The sequence below is a fragment of the Cyprinodon tularosa genome, unplaced genomic scaffold (assembly GCF_016077235.1).
Source record: "Cyprinodon tularosa strain WSP-4 unplaced genomic scaffold, ASM1607723v1 ctg482, whole genome shotgun sequence".
NCBI lineage: Eukaryota > Metazoa > Chordata > Actinopteri > Cyprinodontiformes > Cyprinodontidae > Cyprinodon > Cyprinodon tularosa.
Genome location: NW_024039210.1, coordinates 500,741 through 527,893, shown reverse-complemented (window position 1 = coordinate 527,893; position 27,153 = coordinate 500,741). Strand labels below are relative to the sequence as shown.

Here is a 27,153-nt window from a genome sequence, read left to right as displayed (position 1 = left end):
TTTTTGTTTGTCTTATACATTTTTCTAAGCTCAACATTTGTGTGCCCATTTTCTCTCTACCCTTTTTGCTGCTGTAAACACCAGATAAATAAAAGGATTTTCTATTCTATTCTATTAGTGGACATAGACATTTTTTCATGTGTTAGAATATGAGGACTCTCAGTAATTTAAAGAGTAATTTTTACTTATTTATTTATTTATTTATTTTTTTTTGGGGGGGGGGGGGGGGTCCCCTATTGATTTGAAGAAAAGTAAACAGGATATCCAGCAGCATGATTTCCTGCTGACAGTGTAGGGCTTCACACACACCATCTGTGCTGGATGTGATCAGGGAAACTCACCAGCGATGTCCCACAGCTGCAGCCGCACCACCGTCTTGTGATCCCAGTGGAGCACTTTGAGGGCGAAGTCCACCCCGATGGTGGCCCTGTAGTGCTGGGAGAACACCTGGTGGACGTAGCGCTTTATGATGGACGTCTTGCCCACACCCAGGTCTCCGATCACCAACACTTTGAGCAGGCGCTCCTGCTGCATGGTCTGAATGGAGGAAAGATGACGATGATGATGGTGATGATGGTGTGTCCAGTTAGAGACGATCTAAAGTCCTGCATTCAGTATTTATCCATTAAAGGAGCATTTCAGGTAGAATGCGGATCATCGCTTAGACTTTATAAATGTCTTCTTGTTCCTGTGGAAGCAGCGACTGAGCGCAAAGTTTCCCTCAAAGTGATGTTTTCTGGTTCCGATCAGTTCCTGTTCAACTTCTCAGCGCTTCAACTCGACACGTAGACCAAAACAGTGCAATGAGAGGATCAGCAGGGAAGAGAGAATGTTATCTGCTGTCAGCTCTGTGGTCAGAGAGCACTCCGCCTGCAGAGCAGAGAGGAGGACGCTGCGGTGACAGACCCCGCGCCCTGTGCGGGACAGCCACGCCCCCCACGCTCCACAGACAGCTGCACCAAATATTTACATACAAGAGGGGCCTGCAACCTACGGAAGAGGATTAGGGCCACTGAATAAAAAGTTTACTGATTTTTGAATATGTTTCAGTTTATTATGGGAAAAAAGTCTTTATTCTCAGAAATCTGACTTTTTTTTTTAGAATTCTGACTTGATTATCAGAATTTTGACTTTAATCTCAGAATTCTTACTTTTTTCCTCAGAATTCTGACTTGATTCTCAGAATTTAATGTCAGATTTCTTACTTTTTTCTCAGACTTTTGACTTTAATCTCAGAATTTTGACTTGATTCTCAGAATTTAATCTCAGAATTTTGACTTTTCTCTCAGAATTCTGACTTGATTCTCAGAATTTTGACTTTAATCTCAGAATTTTGACTTTAATCTCAGAATTCTGACTTTAATCTAAGAATTCTGACTTTTCTCTCAGAATTTTGACTTTAATATCAGAATTTTGACTTTAATCTCAGAATTTAATCTCAGAATTCTGACTTTAATCTCAGAATTTTGACTTTAATATCAGAATTTTGACTTTAATCTCAGAATTTAATCTCAGAATTTTGACTTTTCTCTCAGAATTTTGACTTTAATCTCAGAATTTAATCTCAGTATTTTGACTTTAATCTCAGAATTTTGACTTTAATCTCAGAATTCTGACTTTAATCTAAGAATTCTGACTTTTCTCTCAGAATTCTGACTTTAATCTCAGAATTTTGACTTTAATCTCAGAATTTAATATCAGAATTTTGACTTTAATCTCAGAATTTAATCTCAGAATTTTGACTTTTCTCTCAGAATTTTGACTTTAATCTCAGAATTTAATCTCAGAATTTTGACTTTAATCTCAGAATTTTGACTTTAATCTCAGAATTCTGACTTTAATCTAAGAATTCTGACTTTTCTCTCAGAATTCTGACTTTAATCTCAGAATTTTGACTTTAATCTCAGAATTTAATCTCAGAATTTTGACTTTAATCTCAGAATTTAATCTCAGAATTTTGACTTTTCTCTCAGAATTCTGACTTTAATCTCAGAATTTTGACTTTAATATCAGAATTTTGACTTTAATCTCAGAATTTAATCTCAGAATTTTGACTTTTCTCTCAGAATTTTGACTTTAATCTCAGAATTTAATCTCAGAATTTTGACTTTAATCTCAGAATTTTGACTTTAATCTCAGAATTCTGACTTTAATCTCAGAATTTTGACTTTAATCTCAGAATTCTGACTTTAATCTCAGAATTTTGACTTTAATATCAGAATTTTGACTTTAATCTCAGAATTTAATCTCAGAATTTTGACTTTAATCTCAGAATTTTGACTTTAATCTCAGAATTCTGACTTTAATCTAAGAATTCTGACTTTTCTCTCAGAATTCTGACTTTAATCTCAGAATTTTGACTTTAATCTCAGAATTTTGACTTTAATCTCAGAATTTAATCTCAGAATTTTGACTTTTCTCTCAGAATTTTGACTTTAATCTCAGAATTTAATCTCAGAATTTTGACTTTAATCTCAGAATTCTGACTTTTCTCTCAGAATTTTGACTTTGATTTCAGAATTCTGATTTTTTTTCTCAGAATTCTGACTTGAAGATCTGACTGTAATCTTTGAATTTTGGATCTTAATGAAGATAGGCACAATGAAGGAAGAGCTATGGCAGCACTCAGCTTCACTGACAAAGATGCAAGTTGTTTGAGAGGGCCATTAACACATTGGTGGAAAATTACAGAATTAGGCGCCTTCTTACGTGCCCGAGGGGTCCCCTGATATGCTATTTGATTAATGGAAGAGCAGAAGGTGATTACAGTAAAACAAGAGAGCTAGATTAGTCTTTAGAAAAGACATGGCTACGGCTTGATGCTAACATGTTTGTTAGCTGTCAGAATTCAGTTAACTTTTTCAGTTAACTTTTTTAATTTTTTCAGTGGCCCTAATCCTCTTCCGTAGAAACCTTATATTTCCAAAGGCATATTTTGCCCTAAGTCCTGCTAAGTAAAAGTTGTTTAGAGCTGCATCATATTGCATGAGTTTTGAATTATATTTGTTAATTATCTGACAGATTCTGTTGCCATGTTAAACAACCAACAGTTTCTTTCTAATTTTAGCTTTTAAAATAAGGATTTTTTCCCCCTATGGAGTGTTATTTTATGTAAAAAAAAAAAAAATGATACTAATAAAACACATAAGTTCCAAGCTTGAGCTCTAAAACATATTTATGGTGCTTTTAATGTCATTCTGTTATGAAAATTAAACTAAATATTCTTTACACTGCAAAAACAATCTAGAAATATGTATGGAGTATTGTATGTAAATATGTATTCTCAAATTAAGTGTATTAACACATTCAGCTGGAACCCCAGAATGTATTGAGCAATTGTCTTTGAAGGATTCACTTCTCCTGGATGAGCATGTGGCAACACCTAACATTGTGTCGTTGCCTCGACAGCAATCCATCATACAAAGCATGCATGTGATCACAGTGGAGGCGAAAAACTCCCCTGTTAACAGGAAAAAACCTCTAGCACAGAGGTCACGATTAGCAGACCAGGGTCCGGATCCGGACCCACCTGCTGGCTAATCCGGACCCAAACGGATTTAAAACGTTTATAAATTATTGCATGTTGTCTGACTTCACTTGTGCCGCTTCTCCTGTTAACATGGTAAAGCTGTCCCCAGCCGTCTGGGACCAGGCTACATGCGTTACAAATTATCAAATGAGCTGCTGTCAGTCTGGGTTGCTGCTGCTGCTACTTTTAGACACAGCAGGCAAACCTGTGGCAAGCTGGACGATGGAAAAGAAGGAGAAGACAATGAGAAAAAGAGAGCAGAGAAAGTGTGGACTGCAGTAAGAACCGCAGTGAACTGGTGAAAGAAAAGTGAAATGGTGCTCAAAGATAATCCTGCACATTTAGAGGATGTTTGGCTCAATCTGCTGCTGTGAATCAGGATTCTCCACCATGAACAGAATCAAAAATAAATATGGATCCAGGCTCACGAAATTAGCACCTAGATATGTGCTTTAGAATGGCTTTGTCGCCATTCAAACCCGGGTTTAAAACCTGAGAAAAAAAAAAAAAAAAAAAAAACGAAAAAAAAAAATCAATCTAGCAAAACAAGAGTCTGTGTGAGCAGACTTCCGCCAAGGTTGACTTCGGTTTCAAAAAAGACGTAAGTAAATATAGAAAAGGAACAAGAAAGCACAGAATCATACATACCACTAACATAGAGGTATTTATAGATCTGTCTAGGAAAGGAACAGTTGAGCAAATAAGCTCTGAGCCAGTTTTCATATCAACGAGAGAAACAGGACAAAGCACTGACAAACAGGCCCAATTCTGTCATTCATAATGGAAGCTGCTTGACAATAGCAAAAACAGCATGCGTTTCCCCGCAGGGATGGTGCCACAGCCAAACAGAACCAGGCCAGATGAAGCTACTATGTTAAAGAAAAAGCATGAAGAAAACAAAGTTAGAATTCTACTTAAAAATAATGCAGAATTGGAGAATAAAGTTGAATGAAAGTGGTCCCTTTGTCCTCCAGCAGTCTTAGTCTATAGCTGCATAACTACAGAAATAGCTCAGGATAACCTGAGCCACCCTAAAGGTGGAGCCACTTTAACCTTTACAAACATGTTTATGTAGGCATCTTTACCTGGCTAGCCATCAGACTATTTAAGAAGGAGATGGGTTTAAATGAGGAACTTGTTTTGGTATGAAAGGTGTGATTCAGCAATTTGGGATCCGATGAAGAACCCAGATAAAGCAGGTAAGAGAGTCTCTCCATAGCAGAAAAAGCCCTCTTCCCACATATACTGAACAGGCCAATCAGACAGAGAAGCCATTACTCATAATGACCATAGCTGTCCTGGGATTAAAAAGGAAGCCTTGCAAGTCTGCGAATGAGATTGCCATCCCAGTTTTGACGCAAAAGTTAGTACCATCATGTTGAGTGAGTGTTTTTCTGCGAGGAATGGTCTAGTGCATTTCACAAAGTAGATGTCATCAACAGAAAGGAGCACCATGGGGAACTATTAAAGCCACATCCAAAGACATCAATCAGGAAATAAATGTTTGGACACAAATAGGTTTCCTAAATGGGTAATATTTATATTTAAGTGGTCAACGCAAAGCCTGCATCTAAATCTCAAACTAAATTTGTAGGAAGAGTTGGAAAGATGCATGTAAGCGAGTCATTGATACAGTTCTGTCAGAAGGAACTGGCCTAAATCACAGTCAATCATTGAGAAAACCTTAGGAAAGGGTACCCAAAACAACTGATATGAGACAAATATAAACCTCTGAATTTTTAAAAAGCTAAGAATAATTATTCAAATAAATGCAACTTCTTGGTTTTTATAGATTTAGACAAATAGGTTTGATTTTGCAAAGCCTAAGAAACCTTTATACAGATTTGATATCAGAAAGTAAGTAGAAAATGTCTTTTCATACAGTGTAAGTGAATGTGGTTTACAGAGCAGGAGTAAAAACGACCTCAACTACTAAAACAGTTGAAAGGTGTTAGGTCTATATCCTGTTAAAAGACACAATCGTACTTAAGATAATATAGAATGTCAACAGGAGGGCCTTTGAGACGGCAGCTGAAGCTTCCTGTGGAACACAAAGCGAAAAAGGCGAGACCATGTGTTTTGCCCTGTTCTTCCACAAGTAAAAAAAAAGTGCTATACAAAAATAAACAAGACTAAGGACAACTGTACAACAAAAAGTCATAAAAATGAAAAGATTTTGAAGAATAAAACAGCAAATCTATTAAAAATAGAACCATGCCGCATACTAACTCGGCTATGATATAAAAAACAATTTAAGCTTCATTTCAAGACCTAAATTATCAGCATGGATTTCCTGTAATGCATTCTAAGCTTTCTGACTTGACAGAAATAGTATTTATCATCTTTACTGATCTGGTTTCCATAGTGACAGTGAGTCTATGTTGCTTTAAGAATGATTAGATTAAAAGATAATCCCTGCAAAAGTAGTGAAACTTAATCTAATCACAAAACCCCTAATTTGCTTAGTTGTGAATAAAACTACCAGTGACATCTGAATCAGCTTCTGATTAGTTTAGAAGGAAGACATGAAGGAGGAAAGGGCAGCTGATATCTGCATTTTGATTGAATTTAAAGGGCCAACGGTTTCATTGACAAGATCGTCGGCCTTTTGTTAACCATGATTACACCAAAGCATGATGTCATTGTTGCTTCACATCAAAATGGCTTCAGAGGCAATAATAACACTAGAACTACAACCAAATCAACATCTTTCAAATAATTTAGAAATTCCAAGAGAGATTTTGGGTTGTTGCTGGTAAAGCACAGTGGAGTATAAAATGGCAAGTGAAAATATGGTTGCCACTATTCGGAGCTAGCTCATTAATATCAGCAACTAATATGCATTTCTGCTCAGGAAGGCAAAGATGCTTGGAACTTGGGTTGGAGTAAAGATGTTCAGCAAAGAAGCCACTTCACTCAAAGACAGTTATCAAGGAGCAGAGATGGGAAGTAACGAAGTACAAATACTTCGTTACTGTACTCAAGTAGATTTTTCTGATATTTTTACTTTACTTTACTACTTATTTTTATGGCGACTTTTTACTTCTACTTCTTACATTTTTACACAAATATCTGTACTTTCTACTCCTTACATTTTAAAAAATTGGCTCGTTACTTTAGTTTTGAATCATTTCAATGGAGTCACCGTTATTATTTTTCACGTCATCAATACCAAATTCAATCTAATTGGATGGGAATCTACGTTGCATTTGACGCACCACTACAAGATGAATTGACAGATTCGGCGGTATTCATTGGCGGCAAATCATTGCAGCTTGGTGGCGGTGGCGTTAGCATAGTAGCATGGACGACGAGATGATTGAAAATGAACACAACGGAGATCTAGTCCTATTGGCAGACATCCATTTAAAATGTAGGCAACGGCATGAAAAAAGTGGTTTCTACTTTTACTTTTATACTTTAAGTAAATTTACAAGCCTGTACTTTGTTACTTTTACTTGAGTAAAGAAGTTTAATCAGTACTTCAACTTTTACCAGAGTATTTTTTAACACAAGTATCTGTACTTTTACTCAAGTACGGAAAGTGAGTACTTTTGCCATCTCTGTCAAGGAGATACTAATTCTCTGCAGGCAGAATCATGTTCAAACTGCAGCTAAATGTGTTTATTATTTCAGATGAAGCTTTCAAGAGTAATTATTATGAATGCATTTGCGAACATTGTCATAAACTGTGACACATGGCAAAAATAAAAACGAATTATCTCAGACAGAAAAATCATGACATTTTGTTTTCTTTGCAGGAAACTCAGCAGATCTGGATCCAAATTGGAAACTTTGCTATCAAAATTATTTTTATGAACACAACAACTCATTATAAGCAACTACTTCTGTCATAGAAGACAATAATAGCTTATAGCTTTTTGCACAATGCTACATCATCACCACTATATATATATATATATATATAAACACTTTTGGAAATGGAACAGGGAAAAAACTGAGAGACTCATATCATGGCTGTTTGTTAAATTTTTGATGCTTTAATGTATGAACCATGCAAAGTTTTTATTTAGTAATATTTTATTATTCTTTTCTGAAATAAACATATCGTTTGAAATGCTTGTGTACGTCACAACAGGACCAGAAAAAGCAATAAAACTCATTTAAAGCTCTTGGCAATAAGGAAGCAGAGGAACAAAGGGGTTTTTCATAGAGTCTGGTTTGGGATTAAAAGGAACTACAATTCCCAGACACCATAACGCCCTAGCTGACCGTTTCCGTGTCTGCGCACTGACGCGACACCGTAAAGACTGTAATAAAGGTGCAGGTTAGATATTAAGTACAGCGGAAATGTTTTTAAAATAATTAAATAAATAGTTCTATTTATGTAAAACGTCGCGAAAAATAATGATATCTCACTCACATGTTCAGTTGTAAATAATTTAGTCATTTTGCAACATTTTTTTTCTAAACTGTTCTTTATTATTTTAGGCAGATGTGTTTATAAATGAAATAATTGTAGGAATTTATAATTCCTGCATTGCCAGGCCTAGTTGGATTGATGCTTTAGGATGTCTTCTGGTAAAAGAAAGAAAGTTTTCTGCGCCTCGTGGTCGGCGCGCGGCTCTCGTTGCGTCCCTATGCTCTTCTTTACGGTAGTGGTACTGATGCGGGATGAGTCAGGCTGTATGATGCTGCCCCTGCTGCTCTCTGCTGCCATTTCATCAGCCCCAAACAATCAGCAAACACAGACTGGACCCCCCCTCCTCCTCCTCATCCTGACAGCCTGCCCCCTCCCTCAGCAAACTGAGACCTCCGTCTGGTCCTGCGCGTAAAGGAAAGGAAGCTGCACCTGCTGTGGATGCGCTGCGCTCCGGGCTGTCCAGCGGGGCCTGACCGTGAGAAAGCGCCAGATCCGGGCTACAGGGGCCTGCTGTAGCCGAACCAGCCGGCCTCTTTACTGAGCATCGATCCAGTCAGACCCGTCGGTGCCATGGGGCTCTCATCGGCCTGGATCTGAACAACCAGGGGAGGAGGAGCAGAAACTCCGGCCTAAAGCGGACACATTTTATCCTGCAAGTACAATGCGTCTCTGTTATTGGCTTCTACTGACCGTAAAATGCGCTCTTTAATAGTATATATGACGTTCGAAGATGTAACTGCACCAAAATAATGTGCATTAAATAACTTGATAAATATGGAAATAAAATAATTTGCACACTTTGAAATAATTCTAGTACTTAGAATAGCCTGTTCAGGTCTTTATTCCATGTGAAAGGATGGAGCTCTACATGGCCTATCAGGAGAAGCAGCTCCTTAGGCGCTCATATTCACCAGGGATTCATCTGCTCATGTTTGCATACTGACTAAGCTGTGCAACCTGACTCCACTGGAGACCAGGGCTGATGGGAGGCTTCACAGAAATGGTCTGATGGGTTGCATCAGACCATTTAATAAGCTTAAAAAAAGGAGCTAAAATATGTGTAGAGGTGAATGCATGTAGCTTTAAACGACCCTCTGAGAGGGATACTGCTTGATTTCATTATAAACAATCCTGCTTGTTAATATTTTGATCCCATGAATTCCCTGGAGACAGCAGATGCAGGACCGTGCAAAAGTATTTACATCCCTTTTTGATTTTTTTTGCTCCAAAATTTGCACAAGCTTCAACTAATTTTCTGTAACAGCACTTTGCATAAATTGCAGAACTGTAAAGAAGAGATCAGTTATTTATTTTTTTCTTTTTAGACTAATAAAAGTCATTATACACATCTAACTCAAGCAACTGCCTTCAAACATAAACAGATTCTACCTGTGTTTAATAATCCAGCTGACTTCAAAGAGAGACAGACAGTATCTTAGTGAAAAGAAAATAGACAGACAGATCTTTTAATATTTCTAGAAGTTTGGTTATTTGATCTTTTTCTGTTAAAAAATACATTTCTTGTAAAAACCAGTGCAAAAAACCTGAGTAAAAATACAATTAAATAAAAATAAAGAATTTCCCTACTTGTATTTTAGTTTCTCTTTGTATTCCAGAGTTCTTACTACAGGTGCTGAGTCTACCATTTTCTTTTTCTAAAGCAGCTCATTGGCTCAAAGTTCAGTTTGTCAACAGCTCACAATAAGGTGAAAGTCTGCAGTTATGGACCCACAGCATCTGATCCAGATTCCTGATCAATCAGTGGCAAAAAGAGGAACACAAGAAAAAATATGTCAGCAGTTTTCTTGGAAATGTGTTAACACTTTACAGGACTAAATTATTGGATAACTCCAAAATCTAAACCACAAATACATCTCTTATTTTTCCCTTCGGGGCCACCGTCGCTTCCTGATTTCAAAAGTGAAAACACAACCGATTTTTTTGTTTGTTTTGTTTTTGTGGATTTCAGACGATCATCTCCTTCTGTTTCTGCTTTATCTAAATAGATAAAGGGGTAGAAAATCTTTAGTCCAGATCAGCTCCAGCTTTTTATTAGGATGGTCTCACATTCAGATCCAACACATCCAAATTCACCAGATAGCAGCTATTTATTCAATCTTAAATTGAAGTCATTGATGGGATTTTCTTTTACTTCACTTTTGTAATGAGATCCCATTGAAAACTTTACATGATAGGGCCCTAGAGCTGGTGGGCAGGGGACCACCCAATGAACCAATCAATCAGTTTATCAGTATAAAAGGAGTAGCTACTGTGGTTGCATTTAGTGACTACTGTGAGTTTTATCTGCAGTCTAGTCCCAGCGGCTGCAGATGATTTGTACAAACAGCATCAAGGCTCCCTAAAGTAAAGAGAGCAGAAAAGCAATGTGGCTTTTTTTTTAAGTGATAAGAAGAATAGTTTCTGAAGGCTATAAAATTTCCACTGCTGAAATCTAATCTATAAATTCTCTTTGACTTTTCTCATAAATGTATACATTCTACTTTCAAGGGCTAAATCTTTTATTTGTTATCTCTGCTAGGCTGCAGAGATGTGCCTGATAGTCACAGAAGGATGTTTACAGAAATACAGGGAACCAATTCATGCTCTCCTTTGCTTCTTTTACCATGCATTCCTGGATTAACTGCAAAAAAGGTTTCATTTGAAACAGCAGTGATACATAAATATACTGTAAATGTATATAGCACACAAGAGGAGTGAGTGCATTGTGGAAAAGGAACAGACGTTTCTCAGTCATGGGTTTCAAAATACATCCAGATATAGCGATTATTCAGAAAGATGTTTTTCAAAAAGGTAAAAATCTGTTTTTCTCTGTGTAACTTTCACAGTTTCCATATTTTTATTAAAGAACTTTATGTAGTTTGGCTTTAAATCCAACGAGATTGCAAACCAAAAACCATCTAAAATGTTTGTTTTGTTTTTGTTTACCAAACATGATAAAGTTTTATGAATTTCAAACTGTCTGTTAAAGATTTTTGGTTGAAACTACAGTTATCTAAGTCAGAATAAACACAAATTTATAAAACAAGCTGCTTTGAACAGCCCCATGAGCCCAAAAATGTAAAAAAAAAAAAAGTGGATTTCCACCAATCCTGTTTTATTGTAGTTGGGACTCAGAAGCAATGAAGTACAATGGAGTGTTATTGCTACAGCCAGGAAGAAAAAAAACAGGTAGAAGGAATTTTTATACAAGCTTTCTCTTTAAGTTTAAATGTTAAGAATAGATTAAAAACACAGTGTGGAGAATAAAGTGGAACTATAAATAAAAAGCTCACTTTCAGAGGATGTTCGCTTACAGACAGCACACAGTCGAGCTGCCGTTATTTAAATCCAATGAGATTAATATCCACTTTATTAGTAAAACTGTTATCAACTTCCTTTATTTCAGTTTGATTTTATCCTCAACACTATATTTCAACTTTATTCTTGACATCTCACCTTTATTATCAACATTTTATCTTTATTCTTGACATTTTGACCTAACTGACTTGCTGAGGAGGGGTAAAAATGCTCCGTTATAATGAGGATATGAAGCTATTGATAGGATTATTATTGCTGAATACTTAATTACAAACATGCTATACTAAGAGATGTTCAAAATATAAAAAAAAACACAGTTTGAAGATGAATGTCAGTGTGCAGAATCACTAAGATAGTATGAGCTGAAAGGTCATCTGGTAAAAAGCATATAACTGTTTCTATCCCACCCTCCCACTGGATGATAAAATATGCAACCAACCCCTTAATAAAACAGGGTAAATTAGTCAAAAGATTATTATATATAGGAAATAAGAGTGCTGAAAATTAAACTTTGGCCTTTATGCTTTTCAAAGCGCAGCCAGACTTTGCACACTAATGGTATCAGGGTAAATTACAGCCATAAAAGCCAGAATAAAAGTCAGACAATTCAATGTTAATGTTGTCTAATCATTTTTATTTGTGTTAAAGATTTGATATGACTCTTTGCCCAGGGCGTCACAACCTTTTGACATAGTTTGAGGACAATTAAAAAAGATGAATGCAGATTAATGAAGATCACAGCTACATGTAACTATCTGACCTTCTAAAGGTTGTTTTTTTTTGTAAGGGCAGCTTACCCCCATACCAGAACCATACTCTGCCCACATCTAATGTTTGAAAAAGCACCTAATGGAAGCGGTTGGACCAGTATCTCCACTGTAGGGTTGCCAACTCCCTGAAAAAAAAGCGACACCTCATATGCGTGCAGCTGACCCGATTACCTTTACCCATGGGGATTTTTTAGGCCCCCTTTGTGTGTGAAATGTTTTCTTTAACTATTTGACTCAAATCTGCATTGAATTAGATGCATATTTGCTGTCTGCTTTATATTCATCGTTACAGAGTTTTTCCACTCAGGTATTTGTTTTTTCCCATTCCTCCCTATATTTCTGAGTCCTTTTTCATTTTTTTGCCGGAGGAGGAGCATTGCTATGCAAAGGTGCCCCACCCTCAAAGCATCAGAATTTAAATTACTCCGTTCGTCCCCCATATTGTTTTGTTGTCTCACGCTATCTTCTCCGTGACCGACACTTGGCTCGACTAATGGGATGAGGGTATTCTGGGTCGTTACATATATGTTGTCAGGTCATTGGTCACAACGCAGGACAGGGCCTGGGAACAAGTTTACCGTAAGTTTTGTATCTAATGTGCCCTTGTTCTTCATTTTCCATTAGTTTTTTACTGACTATTTTTTTACTCTCACAGTAATACGGGACAAAGCGCGTACCTTTTCCACTAAATACGCGACAGTTACTTTTATTTTTAAATATGGAACGATTCTGTTTTTCAAGGGACTGTTGGCAACCCTAGGAGGGGCCCAAATCTGTGCTTTGCCCAGGGCCCTGATATGACTAGAACCACCTCTGCTTTAAATTGTAGTTTTAAATAAAAATGATAAAATAATTGAACTTTATTAATCTCACACTGGAGATATTCACCTCTGCATTTAACCTATCTCCATGGGGAGCAGTGGGCTGCCATTGTGCGGCGCCCGGGGAGCAGTGTGGGCTTAAGGGTCTTGCTCAGGGACCCAGGGGGTCCCGTGGATTCCAAGCACAATGCCCTAAACATTTGACCCTGGTGTTGTAATAATAGACTACAGAGTGAAAGATAAAGATATTATTAATGTTTCAAAGCTTTTTTTTAACAACAAAGAAACAAGCAGCTTCTTATGGAAACTGTCTCTCAGAACAGCGTTTCATTTGTGTTTAAACCAAACCCAGTGAACAGATAATGGTCTAATGGGGACATGCTCTCTGTCTGTCACGCCAGCTCGCGCTGACGCACGCGCCCGTCGCGCGCTCCCCCCTCAGCAGTCCTCAGCAGCGCGCGGAGCGACGCAGCCATGGAGGCCATATGGCTCTACCAGTTCCGCCTCATCGTCATCGGGGACTCCACGGTGGGCAAGTCGTGTCTCATCCGGCGGTTCACGGAGGGTCGCTTCGCCCAGGTGTCCGACCCCACCGTGGGCGTGGATTTTTTCTCCCGGCTGGTGGAGATCGAGCCCGGGAAGCGGATCAAGCTGCAGATCTGGGACACCGCGGGTCAGGAGCGCTTCAGGTGAGAGGAGATGACAGGGTGCATGGCAGGAGAAACAGCTGATGGCAACTCCTGCTGTTTTTAAGCTCCTGAAAATGTTTATATATCACTTCAACAGCATGGGTTCTATTTATAAGTTTGCTTTTATTGTTGTAAAAAACTTTATTTCTATAAAATTCCTAGTAATTTGCAAGCAAAGACAGAATTTAGATGTATTTATTTGTAATAAAATGATGCAGGATAACAATCCTGCATTTTTCCAATAACACAAAGAAGCTGATAGAGATTTGAAATGATTTTCTCTCACAGTGCTGAATGGGTCAGTGCTATTTAAACAGTGATTTTATACAAAAATCAGAGATGGTTGTTAAAGGGTAACCCACCCCTGGGCTGAAGCTAGTATTGCTGCTCTACCCCCAGCAGTTTCTATCATGCATAAAAATATACATGATATTTAGGTAAACTCCAACTTCTAGGTTTTTAGGGATCAAAGACGTAAAAGCAGCGTTATTCTAAAACAATGTTGGTGTTTTCACTTTCTATAACTCTTCTAATAAATACTTTACATCTTCTGGAAATCACTTTCTGTTCCCAGAAAATAACATGTTGCAGTACCCATTCCAGGCCTGTAGGTGGAGTTGTAACATTTTCCCTGAAATTCACCAAAAAATAAAGAAAGAAGCATAAATAGTATATATATGTATAACTATTAGTGTATGGTAACTTAAGTCATCTTTGCTGTTGAATAGATTTTTTACCAACAACAAATGAAAATGCTTTCTTGTAAAAGGGGTTTATATCATATGTATGGACACATGAATAGAAATATAAATGTAACTTTATTGATGTCACAAAATAAATTAACTTTCTGTGCATATGTCAATATAAGCATATGGAATAAGCAACCATATATGTACATGAAATAGTATGCTTGCAAAAAATATTGTTTTTAAAACCTCTGGTATACTATTTTGGTCAGCCCTGAAGTTTTGTTATTTAATGTGTAGGAATGTCCTGATCTGATATTGATATTGGAAATAGATCAAATACCAACCAAAAAAATAAATATAGGAATATAAAGACTGCAACTCATATATAGGTTTATGAAACCCATTGGTTATTAGTTATCTCTTAGTTATTTTATTCTACTGTTTTCTGTTTAAAGTCTGTTATAACATTCCAAACTACTAAAATAATGAATAAAAGTTTATAGGATTCATGTTTATATTGTATCAGGTTAATATTGGTATCCGTCAATACTGAAAGCTGCAATATCGGAGCTCTTAAAGGAAATGAAAAGGTTGTTTTGGGAAATCCCTAATAATGCATTAATGCATACTTAATGCAGCAAACCTTTAGGCTAAACAATGATCACATATTTAAAATATGTGAGTAATCATCACCCATATGAGCTTCAATACTTTGTAGAAGTAGATTTTAATCAAGCTTTTGTTTTTAAATGTTGAATTGTTTGAACAATCAGGTGATTTTTGATTGGAAAAAGCTCAGGTTTAAGCAGTTTGGAGTCCTTGAGCAGCAATTTTCAAGTGATAAATTCTCCAAATTTGGAGTTAGAATAAGCCTTCTGATTGCTTCTTCGACACCTCATCTTCTTCCCACCTTTTTAGTTTAGGAGGACGGTGATATTTAAGATTTAGGGTTAATAATGTGGCCTCAAAATTGAGGTTTTAAAGCTACGGAAGAGGATTAGGGCCACTGAAAAAAAAAAAAAAAGTTATTTAATTTTTACATTTTATTTCAGTATAATATGAGAAAAAAAGTCAAATTTCTGAGATTAAAGTCAGAATTATGACTTTTTCCCATATTGAACGGAGATAAAATTAGGAAATCAGTTAACTTTTTTTTTTCAGTGGCCCTAATCCTTCCGTAGAAATCTACTAATTTTTTAAGTTATAATTTTTTAAAGGTGCTAAATGTTTGGAGTTCACTCAGAAAACGTTATGATAGTAACTATTTTTGTTTTGTGAACTGTAAAAACATTTTAAAAACTAGACCTTTATCATAGGATCACAGACATAAAAAAATCCAAACCTCAGAAGAACGAAAATAATAAAAGGAAGAACTGTGGGAAAAGCAGCAAAATCAGGTTTAATCAGCACATTACACCGTCCATACGCAGAAAAAAAAGGAACCTGAAGGTCAAAAATTTAATACTGATTTATCTAGAAACTGAAACAACCATGCCTTTTGCGTCACATAAGCAGACTAACATGGGTTTAACACATAGCAGCTGTTTTTACAGACATCCATCAAAGGACAGATCCTTAATTGACCTTTTCAACTGACACTGATAAATTCATTGCTCATAAGGAGCTTTAGCATAAAATCATCCCTGCATTGAGATATTATTTAATGTTGGCTTGATAAATTACAGACATGGTGTTTATGGATAATCTCAGCATCTATAATTGATTATTAAATCACTTCTTTTGCTTCAGGACTGTAATCTTTATAAAATATAGCCCCATAATTACATTATAGATTTAAAACCTTAAACATAAAATATACTTTTTATGTTATACCTGTCTTTATAGATTTATCTCTTATAATTACTCAGTACAGATTAATTTAATGTCAGAATGTTGTGTGACCATATTCAGATATAACATGTTGTGAATGTGGATTTTGCAGCAATGCTTTTTAAGCTGCTGCTCTTCGTCCGTCCTGTAGCGGCTATTATTTACTGCAGTGCTGAAACCAGTTCATCTTCAGCTTCACCTTCAGTTTATCTCCCTACAGGTTGGAGTTCATCTTCTTCTGCTTGTGAAAAGTTTCTCAGAAATACACTTTTTACATTATCAGCATCATAAAATCTACATCATAATCTGAAAGACTATGCTGATGAAACACATATGCTCATTAAAAAACACTGTCATTTTAAATTCTATTTCAGTATTTAATGTTATTTTTAGGGATGCACGATATTGGGATTTTGGCCGATATCCGATATGCCGATATTTTAAAACTCATGTAGCCGATAACCGATATCGATACCGATGTTAAAGCTGGACAAAAATAAGTAGTCATTGAAAATAGCAGTTTTGTTATCCATTTCTGACACTTTGAAAAATAATATACTCAAATATATTTTCATATGCTGATATCAAATTGATTTTTAAAAACGCGGTATCGATCTATTTTACTTTCAAAATCTCGTGAAATTTCATCGTTTTGTTACAAACTCTCATGATATTTTGCAAATTCTTGTGAGATTTTGTTAGTAAAATAGATCGATACCGCGTCAATATATCAACATATAAAAATATGCCAAAATTTTGTGAATTTTCGGGGGATTTCGTAGCATAACGATGACATATAGCAATATTTTATTAGTAAAAGAGATTGATATGGTGTTTTTAAATGGCAATATATCAGCATATGAAGATATTGGGATATTTTAATGTATCAATATTTTTTCCCTCGTCTTTAGAAGTTTTTAAGTCTGTAAAAAAGAAGTTTTTGAGGAAGAAGAAGAAGTAGTATTTTTTTTTTTTTTAGACTTTAGAAACTCAGAAGCTGATCAAATATCGGGTTAAATATCGTTGGGGTGGCCGATGTCCGATATTCAGTTTTAAGGCCGATACAGGCCGATACCGATAGGGGGCCGATTATATCGTGCATCCCTAGTTATTTTGTAATTTTCTCCATAACTACTTTTCTCGCAAGTCTATGCATTTATCTTTTTACTTTAAAGGTCTATTTTTTAATTCATTTATCATTTATTGGTCGGCCTTTTTTGATGTTATGGATTTTATTGCAGATTGTCAGCAAGAAGAGATCAGATCCTGCATTGCTCTGCTCTATAGATATTGTATATTAGAGAGGCTGAAATAAGCCTTATGTCTTACGTACACATTATTGAGCTCATCTTGGTGATAAAAGCAGGTGGCTGTCACCTGCCTTCATCCTGTGTTTTCATGTCAACACCCATTAGAGAGCAGTTAGTTATAGAGACCAGTTTTCCATGATTAGATTTAGTTTTCTTTAAATGTACCCCATCACCATAACACACAGACTTGTTTTTTTGAACCTGTATGCCCAGTATGGTTAGAAAATACCAATATTCTCCTAAACATGTTTATAATACGCAGCTAAACTGCCGATTGTAAGAAGCTGATTGTTTATTTGGTTTCAGGTTGACAAATTCAAACTATTTTGTGTACTTAAATTACTTATTTACATTCAAAATTAAAAAATTTTTTATTTGTTTTATTGCTAATGCAATTCTAAAGACACTGTTCTCTTATAATGCTTAAACAAATCCAGATTTATAATGATTTATAGTTCTTTTAAAGATTTGAAGAGGATGTTTTGATATTTTTGCGCTGCAGAGCTTGCTTCTCTTTCCATCTTGCTCTGGTGGTTTTTTTTCTCTCAGTGAGGCAGATCTTTTAGTCAGCCTTGTTTTATCTGCACCTTCCTTGCTTCCATAAATATACCTGTATAAATAAAGCATGAGTGTGTCAAATCAAGTGACTCACTTGACAGGTTGGATGATTTTTTTCCCACCCACCCCTTCTTTCTTGGTTTCCTTTCCACTGACTAATCCTCCCCCCTTCCTTTTTTGAGGATTTTCATGTAACACGTCTCTCTGAGTAAAGCCTATAAATGTCATTCCTAATATATTGATTATTTTATTAAGTATAATGAAAAAAAAAGCCTGAAAGGAGCTAAATTTGTCTTTAAATCCCTGAAATCCGGTTAAATAATATCAAAGTTGTCAAAGCTGCAGTGATCAAGGAATGAAGTTTTTCCTCTGCTACTTTAGAGTTAGTTATCAGATTTGATCGAATCATTATCAGTTTGTGAAATCACAGAAAACAAAAAAAAAACAAAAAAACTGGTGCTTGAGATATTACCGGTTTACAGACACTGTCTCGAGGTTAGAAATGAAGCTTTGTACGGCACACTTTGGGGTTTGTCGCTGTAATTGTCTTTACATTTTTTTGTTGTAATTTTCCTGACTCTGGCTAGATATCTTATTTCCTGACACGTGTGTACCCTATGTGAGTCCAAAATAAAGAAAAAGAGAATAAATGGGAAAAATTTGTCAATAAAACAAGCATACAGCATGATGAGCTAACTAGCTTAACTGAACCCAGTGTAACATGTTAAGCTAGCATTTCTTTTTAACTGTTTTATATAAACTCATTAGTATTTCTGACTTCCCAATTAGTAAAATACAATGAAATAACTAACCTGACCCACCAAAGAATTTCATTTTTTTAAATTTTTAACAATTTCATTGTTGCCTACTTGGAGCTTAAAATCCAATATGGCTGCCACATTCCTTAGAGCCTTGGCAGTGGCGGCCATGTTTTAGTTTTAAAGATAAACTGCTTTACTTTCTTCAGTTTGTGTCTATATAGAAAACAGACACACCCATATTGATGTACAATAACTGAAGAAACAGACACTGCTAGCGTGATGATAGCATGTTCATTGAGAACATGACAGTTAGCAAATAACAGCGGTTTTCTGATTTATTGTATAAATAAGTTGAATCTGTTACATTCCTAGTGCGCGTGGGGATGGAGGGTGTATTCAACAATATTTTCTTTTACACCATGCCTTGTTTAACTTTTTAAAAATCCTTATTCATTCAAAACCCATCCTAGATTAGGTCAGTAAGTACCCACAGACTAGACTAATATCCTTTGTAGTCTGTATCTGTGCACCTTCTTTGAGTATCAGCACCATGTTGTAGATGTTGTTGCTTTAGCTGTCGAGCAAATAAAGGAACTGGTCTTGTAGTAATGATATTTTTCCATCAGAATTCCTTTAATATTGCTCTTTTAGAAAATATTATAATTTCTGCAGTGTTGTGATTCTATAGGCCCACCAATCAGGGACGCCATATAAATGTTGTGATTTTATGTTCTTTTCTATTCCCAGCCCGCTGGGAATTTATGTTTCTGATACTTTAAGAAGTTTATTGCCCTCCCCTGTAGGGGTGGTAAAATATCTTATTTAACCAGATATTATTTTAGCTGTTATATACTGTTTATGACACACAGTCCTACTAACTGTGTGTTAGAACAATAGATGAAAGGGTGATTCAAGCACTAATCATGGTCAAACAGTTATTTCTGCACATACATGGAATACATTCACCACTTCTGTTCAAAATATAGGAGTTTATTAAAGGTAATTCAGCCCCAAGTCAAACATATTTCAGTTTAACACTCTCAACTAAGACTAGTAAAACTCAACTAAACTAAACTAACTACTATGTACAAAGAGGAAGGGGAAAACTGTTGAAAAACATATTAGAGTTTAAGATGGATTCTGTGTTTGAAACCAAAGTTTATCTGGAAGAATTTGGGATATGATCAAATTATCTTTTCACTAATTTTAAAGAAATTGGAATGTTTTCAGACCAATTCACAATGCAAATCCATGAGGCGAATAAAACATTATTTGGCCAAATGTTTTATTAAATTATTTGCTTAATCAAGAACCAATAACCTTTAGTTAAATGATTCTTTACCCTCTTTAGCTAGCAGTGAATAGACATCAGGATTCCACTAAATGACTCTTGGTCATACTTGGTAATGGAAATGTAATGAGCATTTGAGGAACACATGAACACTATTATATTGTTATATTAGTGTTTAAACCCTTAGTAAATAAAGCTTGTCTAAGCTTTAGCAATAGCTCAACACATATTCCTGTAGCACAGCGTAGCATGCAATCCATTCTTTAGCATCAATTAGCGTTGTCTTTACTTAGCAGTAAACACACGATATGATTAGCATCATCAAAAGACACATTGCTTGTTCTGTCCCTAATCATGTCAGACCTGCAAACCTTTTTCCATGTCCATTTGGAAAGCTTGAGTTTCTTCCAGTTTTGCAGCTCTGCAGTCAGGGATTATTTTCTCTCAGTCTCACAGCAGGGGTCCCCTCAGTCTCACACCCAGGGCATTGTTCTCATCCAGTTTGGCTCTGTAAGTTCTGAAACTCAAGAGAAATGTGTTGCAAAAGGTCTGTTTGCAGCAGTTTGGTTCTGAAATGTTCTGACTTATCCTTGATGGTTCTGGGGATCTGGTTCCCCTGGGGCCCGCATCTCCACTGTGGGCCACAGTGGGCCCCAGCTTTGAGCACAGGAGCAGAAGAGAGCAAAAGAGAGAATCCTGTGTGTTCTGTGGTTTTGTTTTTTCATTACAGAGGGGGGTGGTTTTTCACACTTCTGGTGGCTTCAATGTGACTGCTTTGGCTGAAAAAGGGGGGGCTGCAGAAGTCCCCCAGCTGTTATTCACCAAAGCTGCATTTTCCTCCTCTGGTCATCCTATCAGGATGAAATATGGACACTTGTTACCAATGTCCAAAAAGTATGATCATGGCATATGGCACAACAGCAGGTTCCAGACTCTAAAATCTCTGTGCTATGCAGTGCTGCTCTTCCCAAAGGGTTTGTTGCAGACTACTGCTCAGCATCTTCTCCTATACAAAAACTATTAGTGCCGGGATCCCCCAAGGCTGTGTTCTCTACCCACTTCCTCTTCTTTCTTAATGAATGCACCTCAGCAGACCCATCTTCTAAACCCCTGACGTTTGCAGATAACCCTACAGTTTTTGCTTCTACTCAGGACAGTGAGGAGTCTTGGTTGAGCAAATAAGTTGTTTGGCTGTTCAGTCGGCACAATCAAAACCACATGTAGTTTAACCAGCTCAGCACACACTAATTCGTGGCTGACATCACCCACACTGTCTTCTCTAACTTCCCCATAATAACACTGTGTCTACACATCCAGTTTTGAGCACTCACTCTTTCTCAGAATCCATGATGGTCCTCAGGTATGGGCATGATTCAGAACCAGTAGAGACTGCACTTACTGCTGAAATGTGTAAAGAAGTACCTGCCATGGGAGTTGCTGGTCATCTCTAATGCTAATTCTTTGGTCTGTTCTGTCAGTTCTATTACCAAACAGAATATACCCAAACTGCATAAGGCCTAGAAAGAGGATCATCAGGTCTGTTAATGCCATGTACAGGTCTAGGATCAGTAAAAGGGAAGCCAACATCTCTGCAGACCCCAAACATTCTGGAGACAAGCTATTTAAACTTTTACATTTAGAACACCGTTTACAGAAACCAGCCACTAAAGAGAACTTTTCTTCTCTCAAGGTGTCCCTCTGAACCTTGGTTTATGCTTGATGCATCTGCGAGGTCCTCGGAAAAACTGGTAACTACGTGGACAGATCTGCGTAGAAAAACATGGTTAGCAAGCAATAGCTACAACTGGCGAGGGATTACAAATGTTAACATCTAGACATCCTGTAATTTAGCTCATAAATACACCACTATCAACAGATTGTTGAAAACTCTTGCAGAGAAATGACTCTTGCTCTTGGATGGCACAAAAAAAAGAAAAAAAAAGAAAACTGTAAATGGCTGATTTATCTGCTGCCCCATGAATTGCAGTGTTGTGAGATTGCTGTTTGTCTTGAACATGCCCCCCTGAAGCCAGCAGGCATTGGGGTAGAGCTCCACAGAGTATGAACCTGCAGACATTGTGAAAAGTGGTTCTTTTTTTAGCGGGAATTGTCTGTACATCAAGCTTAACCCAACCTTAATGAACAGAATACCTGCCTTACAGACCAAAGGCCTGATCTTCAGAAAGTTTGCACATCTTTAAACATGTTTATAGGTGCAGTTCAGATCTCCAAAGGTGTAAAGTGCTTTGCATTTGCAATTCAGCAGACAGCAGGTTCAAAGGTTTGCATATGTGCCCTTATCAATATGCAGATCTTATTGTAATGAATGCCCAGTACAAATATATGTGTGGAGGTTATGAGAAACATTTAACTACTTTTTAAAGTGGTTTTTCAAATCTAAGATTCAAATAAGGCTGTAGTTTTTGGCTGTATTTTAAAACTTCTCTCATTTTGCCACAAAGATGGCATTGGTACAATGACAGATCATAAAGAGAGTTTCTGTGCAAATGTAGACATATTTGGACCATCAGTCGTCAGACAAAGACAGCTTTGTTAGGTTTTATGGCATTTTATTTTTTTATATCTAACTCAAGTTATTTTATTTATTCATTGTAATTTTGAATGGTGCTTAGAAAGGTAAGATAGGCTACTGATATAAAATACATTAAAATAATATTACTTTAATTTTCATTTAGATGTATTTGTCTATCTCGTTACCTTCAGCTTCATGGCTAAGAACCTAATCTTTCTTTTAGATGCTTTTAAGCTGCCTGTAACATATACAATTTGCTAATTTTATTGGTGCAGGAAAGAACCCATTTTCACATCTTAACATTTGCACACCTGCAACACGCCCACTATGTGCAAACAATAACAAATTTTAACACAAAAGGGCAAATTAGCACCTGTTGTTTAGAATTCTTGTAGATCAGGTCCCTATTTGTAAGCTGCTCTAATTTAAAACTTTATAAGAAAATTAGCATAAATAGAACGTGAACATGCAAATTTACTTATTAATTGTTTATATTTATTGTATGAATTTTCTCCAAAAATCTGTGTGTGCATGAGTTCTTGAAGCCTAAAGTAAAGTTATGTTTGTGTGCACCCTGTTGGACAGCAAAGCTTAATCAGAAAGAGAAAGACACATTTGTCTGTTTTAAAATGCATGTCTGTATTTAAGTTCTACTTTATTCTTTGAGATAAGTATGAACATCAGGACCCAAATGAATCATGGTGTTCTCATCCATGAGAATGTTGGTCCAAGACAAACCAGTGTCAGTCCTTCATAGCTCATCTTTTCACCTCAACATTTTAACCTTAACACATGGTATGCAAACTACCACCTTGATTGTCAAGACTTGCTTTTTTAACTAATAAAAGGTTTATTTTCTTCTTGAATGCCCTGTGAAGGTCTATTACCAGAGCCTACTACCGTAACTCTGTGGGCGGGCTCCTCCTCTTTGACATCACCAACCGGCGCTCCTTCCAGAACGTCCACGACTGGCTGGAAGAGGCCCGCAGCCACGTCCAGCCGCACAGTATCGTGTTCCTGCTGGTGGGCCACAAGTGTGACCTGGAGGCACAGCGCCAGGTGAGCACAAGGAAAACAGTGGGATTCAATCTGAATCAGATTTTTGGAATGCTGCAGAATCTTAAAAAAAAAAAAAAAATATTAGGTTTCCATTCCTATTCAGAGCAGTGCAGATTGGAATGAAGGATGAGGTGAGCTGTTTAAACTCCCAGTTTGCAGAGAGGCAATAAACTTATCAAAAATGAAATTCACAGTATTGACAGTAATACTATAAACATTTTTCTTTATATTTCATGGATTTTGTGTTATAAACCAGTGTTGAAGAGTGAGAAATATGGTTTATAGCACATTATTAGCGATAATGTTTAACTGTAATGTATCATTAGTAGGTCGGAATATAAATGTGTTTAACTGAATTAGAAGATTGCCTTTTATGGTATTAATTTAATGTATTTAATATGAACTGGATCTGTTGGTGAAGCATTTTCTATGGACTAGCGGGATATAAATAAACATTATTCAGTATCAATTACCTCCCCATCCATTCCCACAGCATGCCAACTCTTAACATGCTTTGTAGTGAGTATGGTGTGTTCACCATGATTTCATTGCTGTCATTTATTTATTTTTTGTAAATATTTTATTTGGATTTTATTTAAATCAATAAGAGTAATTAAGTCTGACTGCAAATGCCACCCTTCATGTTTATTAAGAAAACATGGACTATCAAATTCACAATTATGTGCACTTTTTTACACAAAAAACATAATAAAACACTTATGTTTATTACGTTTTTTAACTGAAATGTATAGGGAGAAAAGAAGTGTAAATGTCATAGTGAGAAGTGTACAACAATGGCAACAAAAGCATTAAATAAAATATGAGCTCTATTAGCCTGTTTATTTGGGATTATATCTTTATATTATATCTATCCTCTGATGATAAACAGACAAATCTATTGTGTTTCCATCTTAAATCCTGGTGAAACAATCAGTGGAGATGATGCTCACTGATCATGATGAGAAACATGGCCGTTAACGGTGATCGTGCTAATTTCAGGACTAAAAATTGCAAATGACTCGGGAGGGGAGAAAGGATAATTTTGTGTATTAGTCTCTCAGCATACTTAAAGAAAAACTAGTAAACAAGTTGACCAGAATCCTTCTGATGTTACAGGTGACTCAGCAGGAAGCGGAGAAGCTTGCCGGGGCGTACGGGATGCGCTACATCGAGACTTCTGCCCGTGACGCCATCAACGTGGAGCACGCCTTCACCGAGCTGACCAGGGAGATCTTCGCCTTGGTTCGGTCCGGGGACATCACCATCCAGGAGGGCTGGGAGGGCGTGAAGAGCGGCTTCGTGCCCAACGTGGTACATTCGTCGGAGGAGGTGACCAAGAGTGACCGCCGCTGCCTCTGTTGATCTGGGAAGAGTGTTGATGATGGGAATGACGGTCCGAAAAGGAATGGATGCCAAGCGGAATATGGCCGACAGACTGCGGAGTCATCCCTCCGAACAGAACAGTTCAGAACGCTGCGGGTGTTCTTCCTGGAATCAGACTTAAACGGGGGGAGAAATCCAGTGCAGATGCTGGTCGTTGGGGTGGATGAACATCATAATCATGGATGGAGGACTCAAAGGGGATGGATCCATTTCTGTACATGTTTTGTTTCTCAGAAGGAAAGGCTCAAAGTTATTTTTGGTGGCTCCTTTGATGGAACTGCTTTCCCAGAAAGTCTCGCTAAGGCCTTAGAAAACCAGATCTTCTGTTTCGTTTTAATTTCTCCCATGATCACTCCTTCCATTAAACAACTCTTAATATGCAATTTATATTCACATTAAAGTAATCCCATCTTTATTTGGCCATTTCTTAAAAAAAAAAAAAAAACACCACATAACTGTCATAATTGTGCACATCTCATTAGAAGCATTTCTCCTTGGCTGACATCTCGCTTCACATTCCAGGAAAAGATTGTTTTCTGGAATGTGAAGTCTGAAAAAACCCAGAGGTCTCATGTTTTATCTAATCTATTTACACCTTACAACCACAAACCTGATGTGTTTTGAATGTATGGAATAATCCAAGTACTACATAACTAAAGGGAAATAAAATGGATTTTCAAATATTTTAAAAAATTAATCTGATTAATATGATACCTCTAAAGAATCCCATTATTATCCACCTAATTTGACAAGCCTGGTAAGCAAAGTATTAATCTGAAAAAACTAAATGTAGGTTCATCTTAAAATGGGAGGAGCTGCAGACATTCTCAGCTCAGGAGGGAAAACCTGTTGACTGGACTAAGATGATTAATAGTGGTGCCCTCCATTAAGCTGGTCTTTATAGAAGACTAGAGCGTTTCTAACAGCATCAACATGCTGTTGGTATACTTCTCACCTGTACAGGGAAGCTGTTAGAGTCTCAATAAGCAGGAAACCTGCTAGAAAAGCTGCAAACGATAACAGACCAAGTCCTGTTAGATTGGCCCAGTCAAAGTCCAACCCTGAACCTTATTGAGAATCTGTGGCTAGATTTTAAAAAAGGCACATAAAAGGAAAGCTGTAACTGCAGAAAAGTTGCCTCTAAATTGATCAACGCTACACATACAAAAAAAAAATGGTATGCAAGCTGGGGTTTACTGCTTTGAAAGGAAACAAAATGATTCCTCTTGTTGCCAATAAAGTACACTCTATAGCAGGGGTCTATAGCAGCGGTCTGCGACCTGCGGCCCCGGAGCCTTAAGCAACTCTTTTGATCCTCCACTATGGATCTCAATAGTGTCTGAAAACGTTAAACAACCACCTAATGGTTCAGAATATAGTATATTGACAAATATCATCTTAGACACTTTAGACAGACAACATAATGTTTCTAAATCTTTATTTCTTGTCATTAGTTTGGAAACTATGTTTATTTTTTTTTTACATACAATTGTACACTAATGAGGAAACTTCCTCTTTGTGAAACATTTATGTTTTTTTGCCTTATTTTAACCCTGTTAAGCCTAAACCATGGAACAATTTACAAAACGATAGATTTTTTTAAAGTAATATCAGTAAACATTCTGACAAAAAATGGATTTTTAATAACTTAAGTTAGATTATTTGTGATATATCAGTAATTTCTCTGCAATTTATTCTGGATTTTCTGTTCACTACATGTATAAATCCATCAAGAACAAAAATATCACATTAATAATGTAAATTTTCTCACAAAATCAAATATGAGACTTTTGGTGCTAAAGAGTTTAGGCTTGTTTATACTCAGAAACCAGGTCATCTGCGTGTGTGTCGCAGTTAACGCAGCTATGACCCCGCCCCTTCCCCAGACACTACAAAATTGCAGATGACAGCAGACAGGAGGCCTCTGAGTGGTCAAATCTGCTCTACACACCTTTACACTATGAGTATTTCCTGTTTGGTACCTTACCGGCTTGATTTGTTTGTATGACCGCCATTTTTAAAAACAACTCGTGAAGATGGACCAGCTAGAAGAGCAAGGTGTGAGAAAACGCTGGGACCCTTTTTCAACCTGGATCCCCGCTCTTTTTGGCCCTCATGTCCCTCCGTCTCCACACAAACTTGCCTCTTGAGTTTTTCCACTTCCTCACCGCCTCGGCCGTATCTAAACCCACAGCTAGTTCCTGATTGTCCCTCTTTTGCTGTGGCGT

At 36.8% G+C, this 27,153-nt stretch overlaps 2 protein-coding genes across 4 annotated transcripts in view; one reads left to right on the top strand and one right to left on the bottom strand.

Annotated features, from left to right (window-relative positions):
- zgc:162171 (uncharacterized protein LOC565931 homolog) overlaps positions 1-873 on the bottom strand; it is a 35,377-nt gene extending 34,504 nt beyond the window's left edge. Inside the window, exons 1-2 of one of the 2 annotated variants that reach the window (XM_038302098.1) lie at positions 673-873; positions 342-637 (exon numbers count right to left, since the gene is read on the bottom strand). In XM_038302098.1, coding sequence (XP_038158026.1) covers positions 342-534 — 193 coding nt within the window. In that variant the 5' untranslated portion in view covers positions 535-637; positions 673-873. Of the gene's footprint in view, positions 1-341 lie in introns of both variants that reach the window. The other variant, XM_038302097.1, reaches the window with a different exon arrangement.
- A 7,326-nt stretch (positions 874-8,199) lies between these two features.
- rab39bb (RAB39B, member RAS oncogene family b) lies at positions 8,200-25,636 on the top strand. 2 transcript variants are annotated; one of them, XM_038302115.1, is made up of 4 exons: positions 8,200-8,569; positions 13,224-13,511; positions 23,362-23,542; positions 24,659-25,636. In XM_038302115.1, exons 2-4 carry the CDS (start codon positions 13,297-13,299, stop codon positions 24,902-24,904), a joined length of 642 nt encoding a protein of 213 aa, XP_038158043.1. In that variant the 5' UTR covers positions 8,200-8,569; positions 13,224-13,296; the 3' UTR covers positions 24,905-25,636. The 2 variants fall into 2 exon arrangements, with proteins under 2 accessions (XP_038158043.1, XP_038158042.1); XM_038302114.1 differs by having other exon boundaries at positions 8,201-8,565.
- The last annotated feature ends 1,517 nt before the right edge of the window (positions 25,637-27,153 follow it).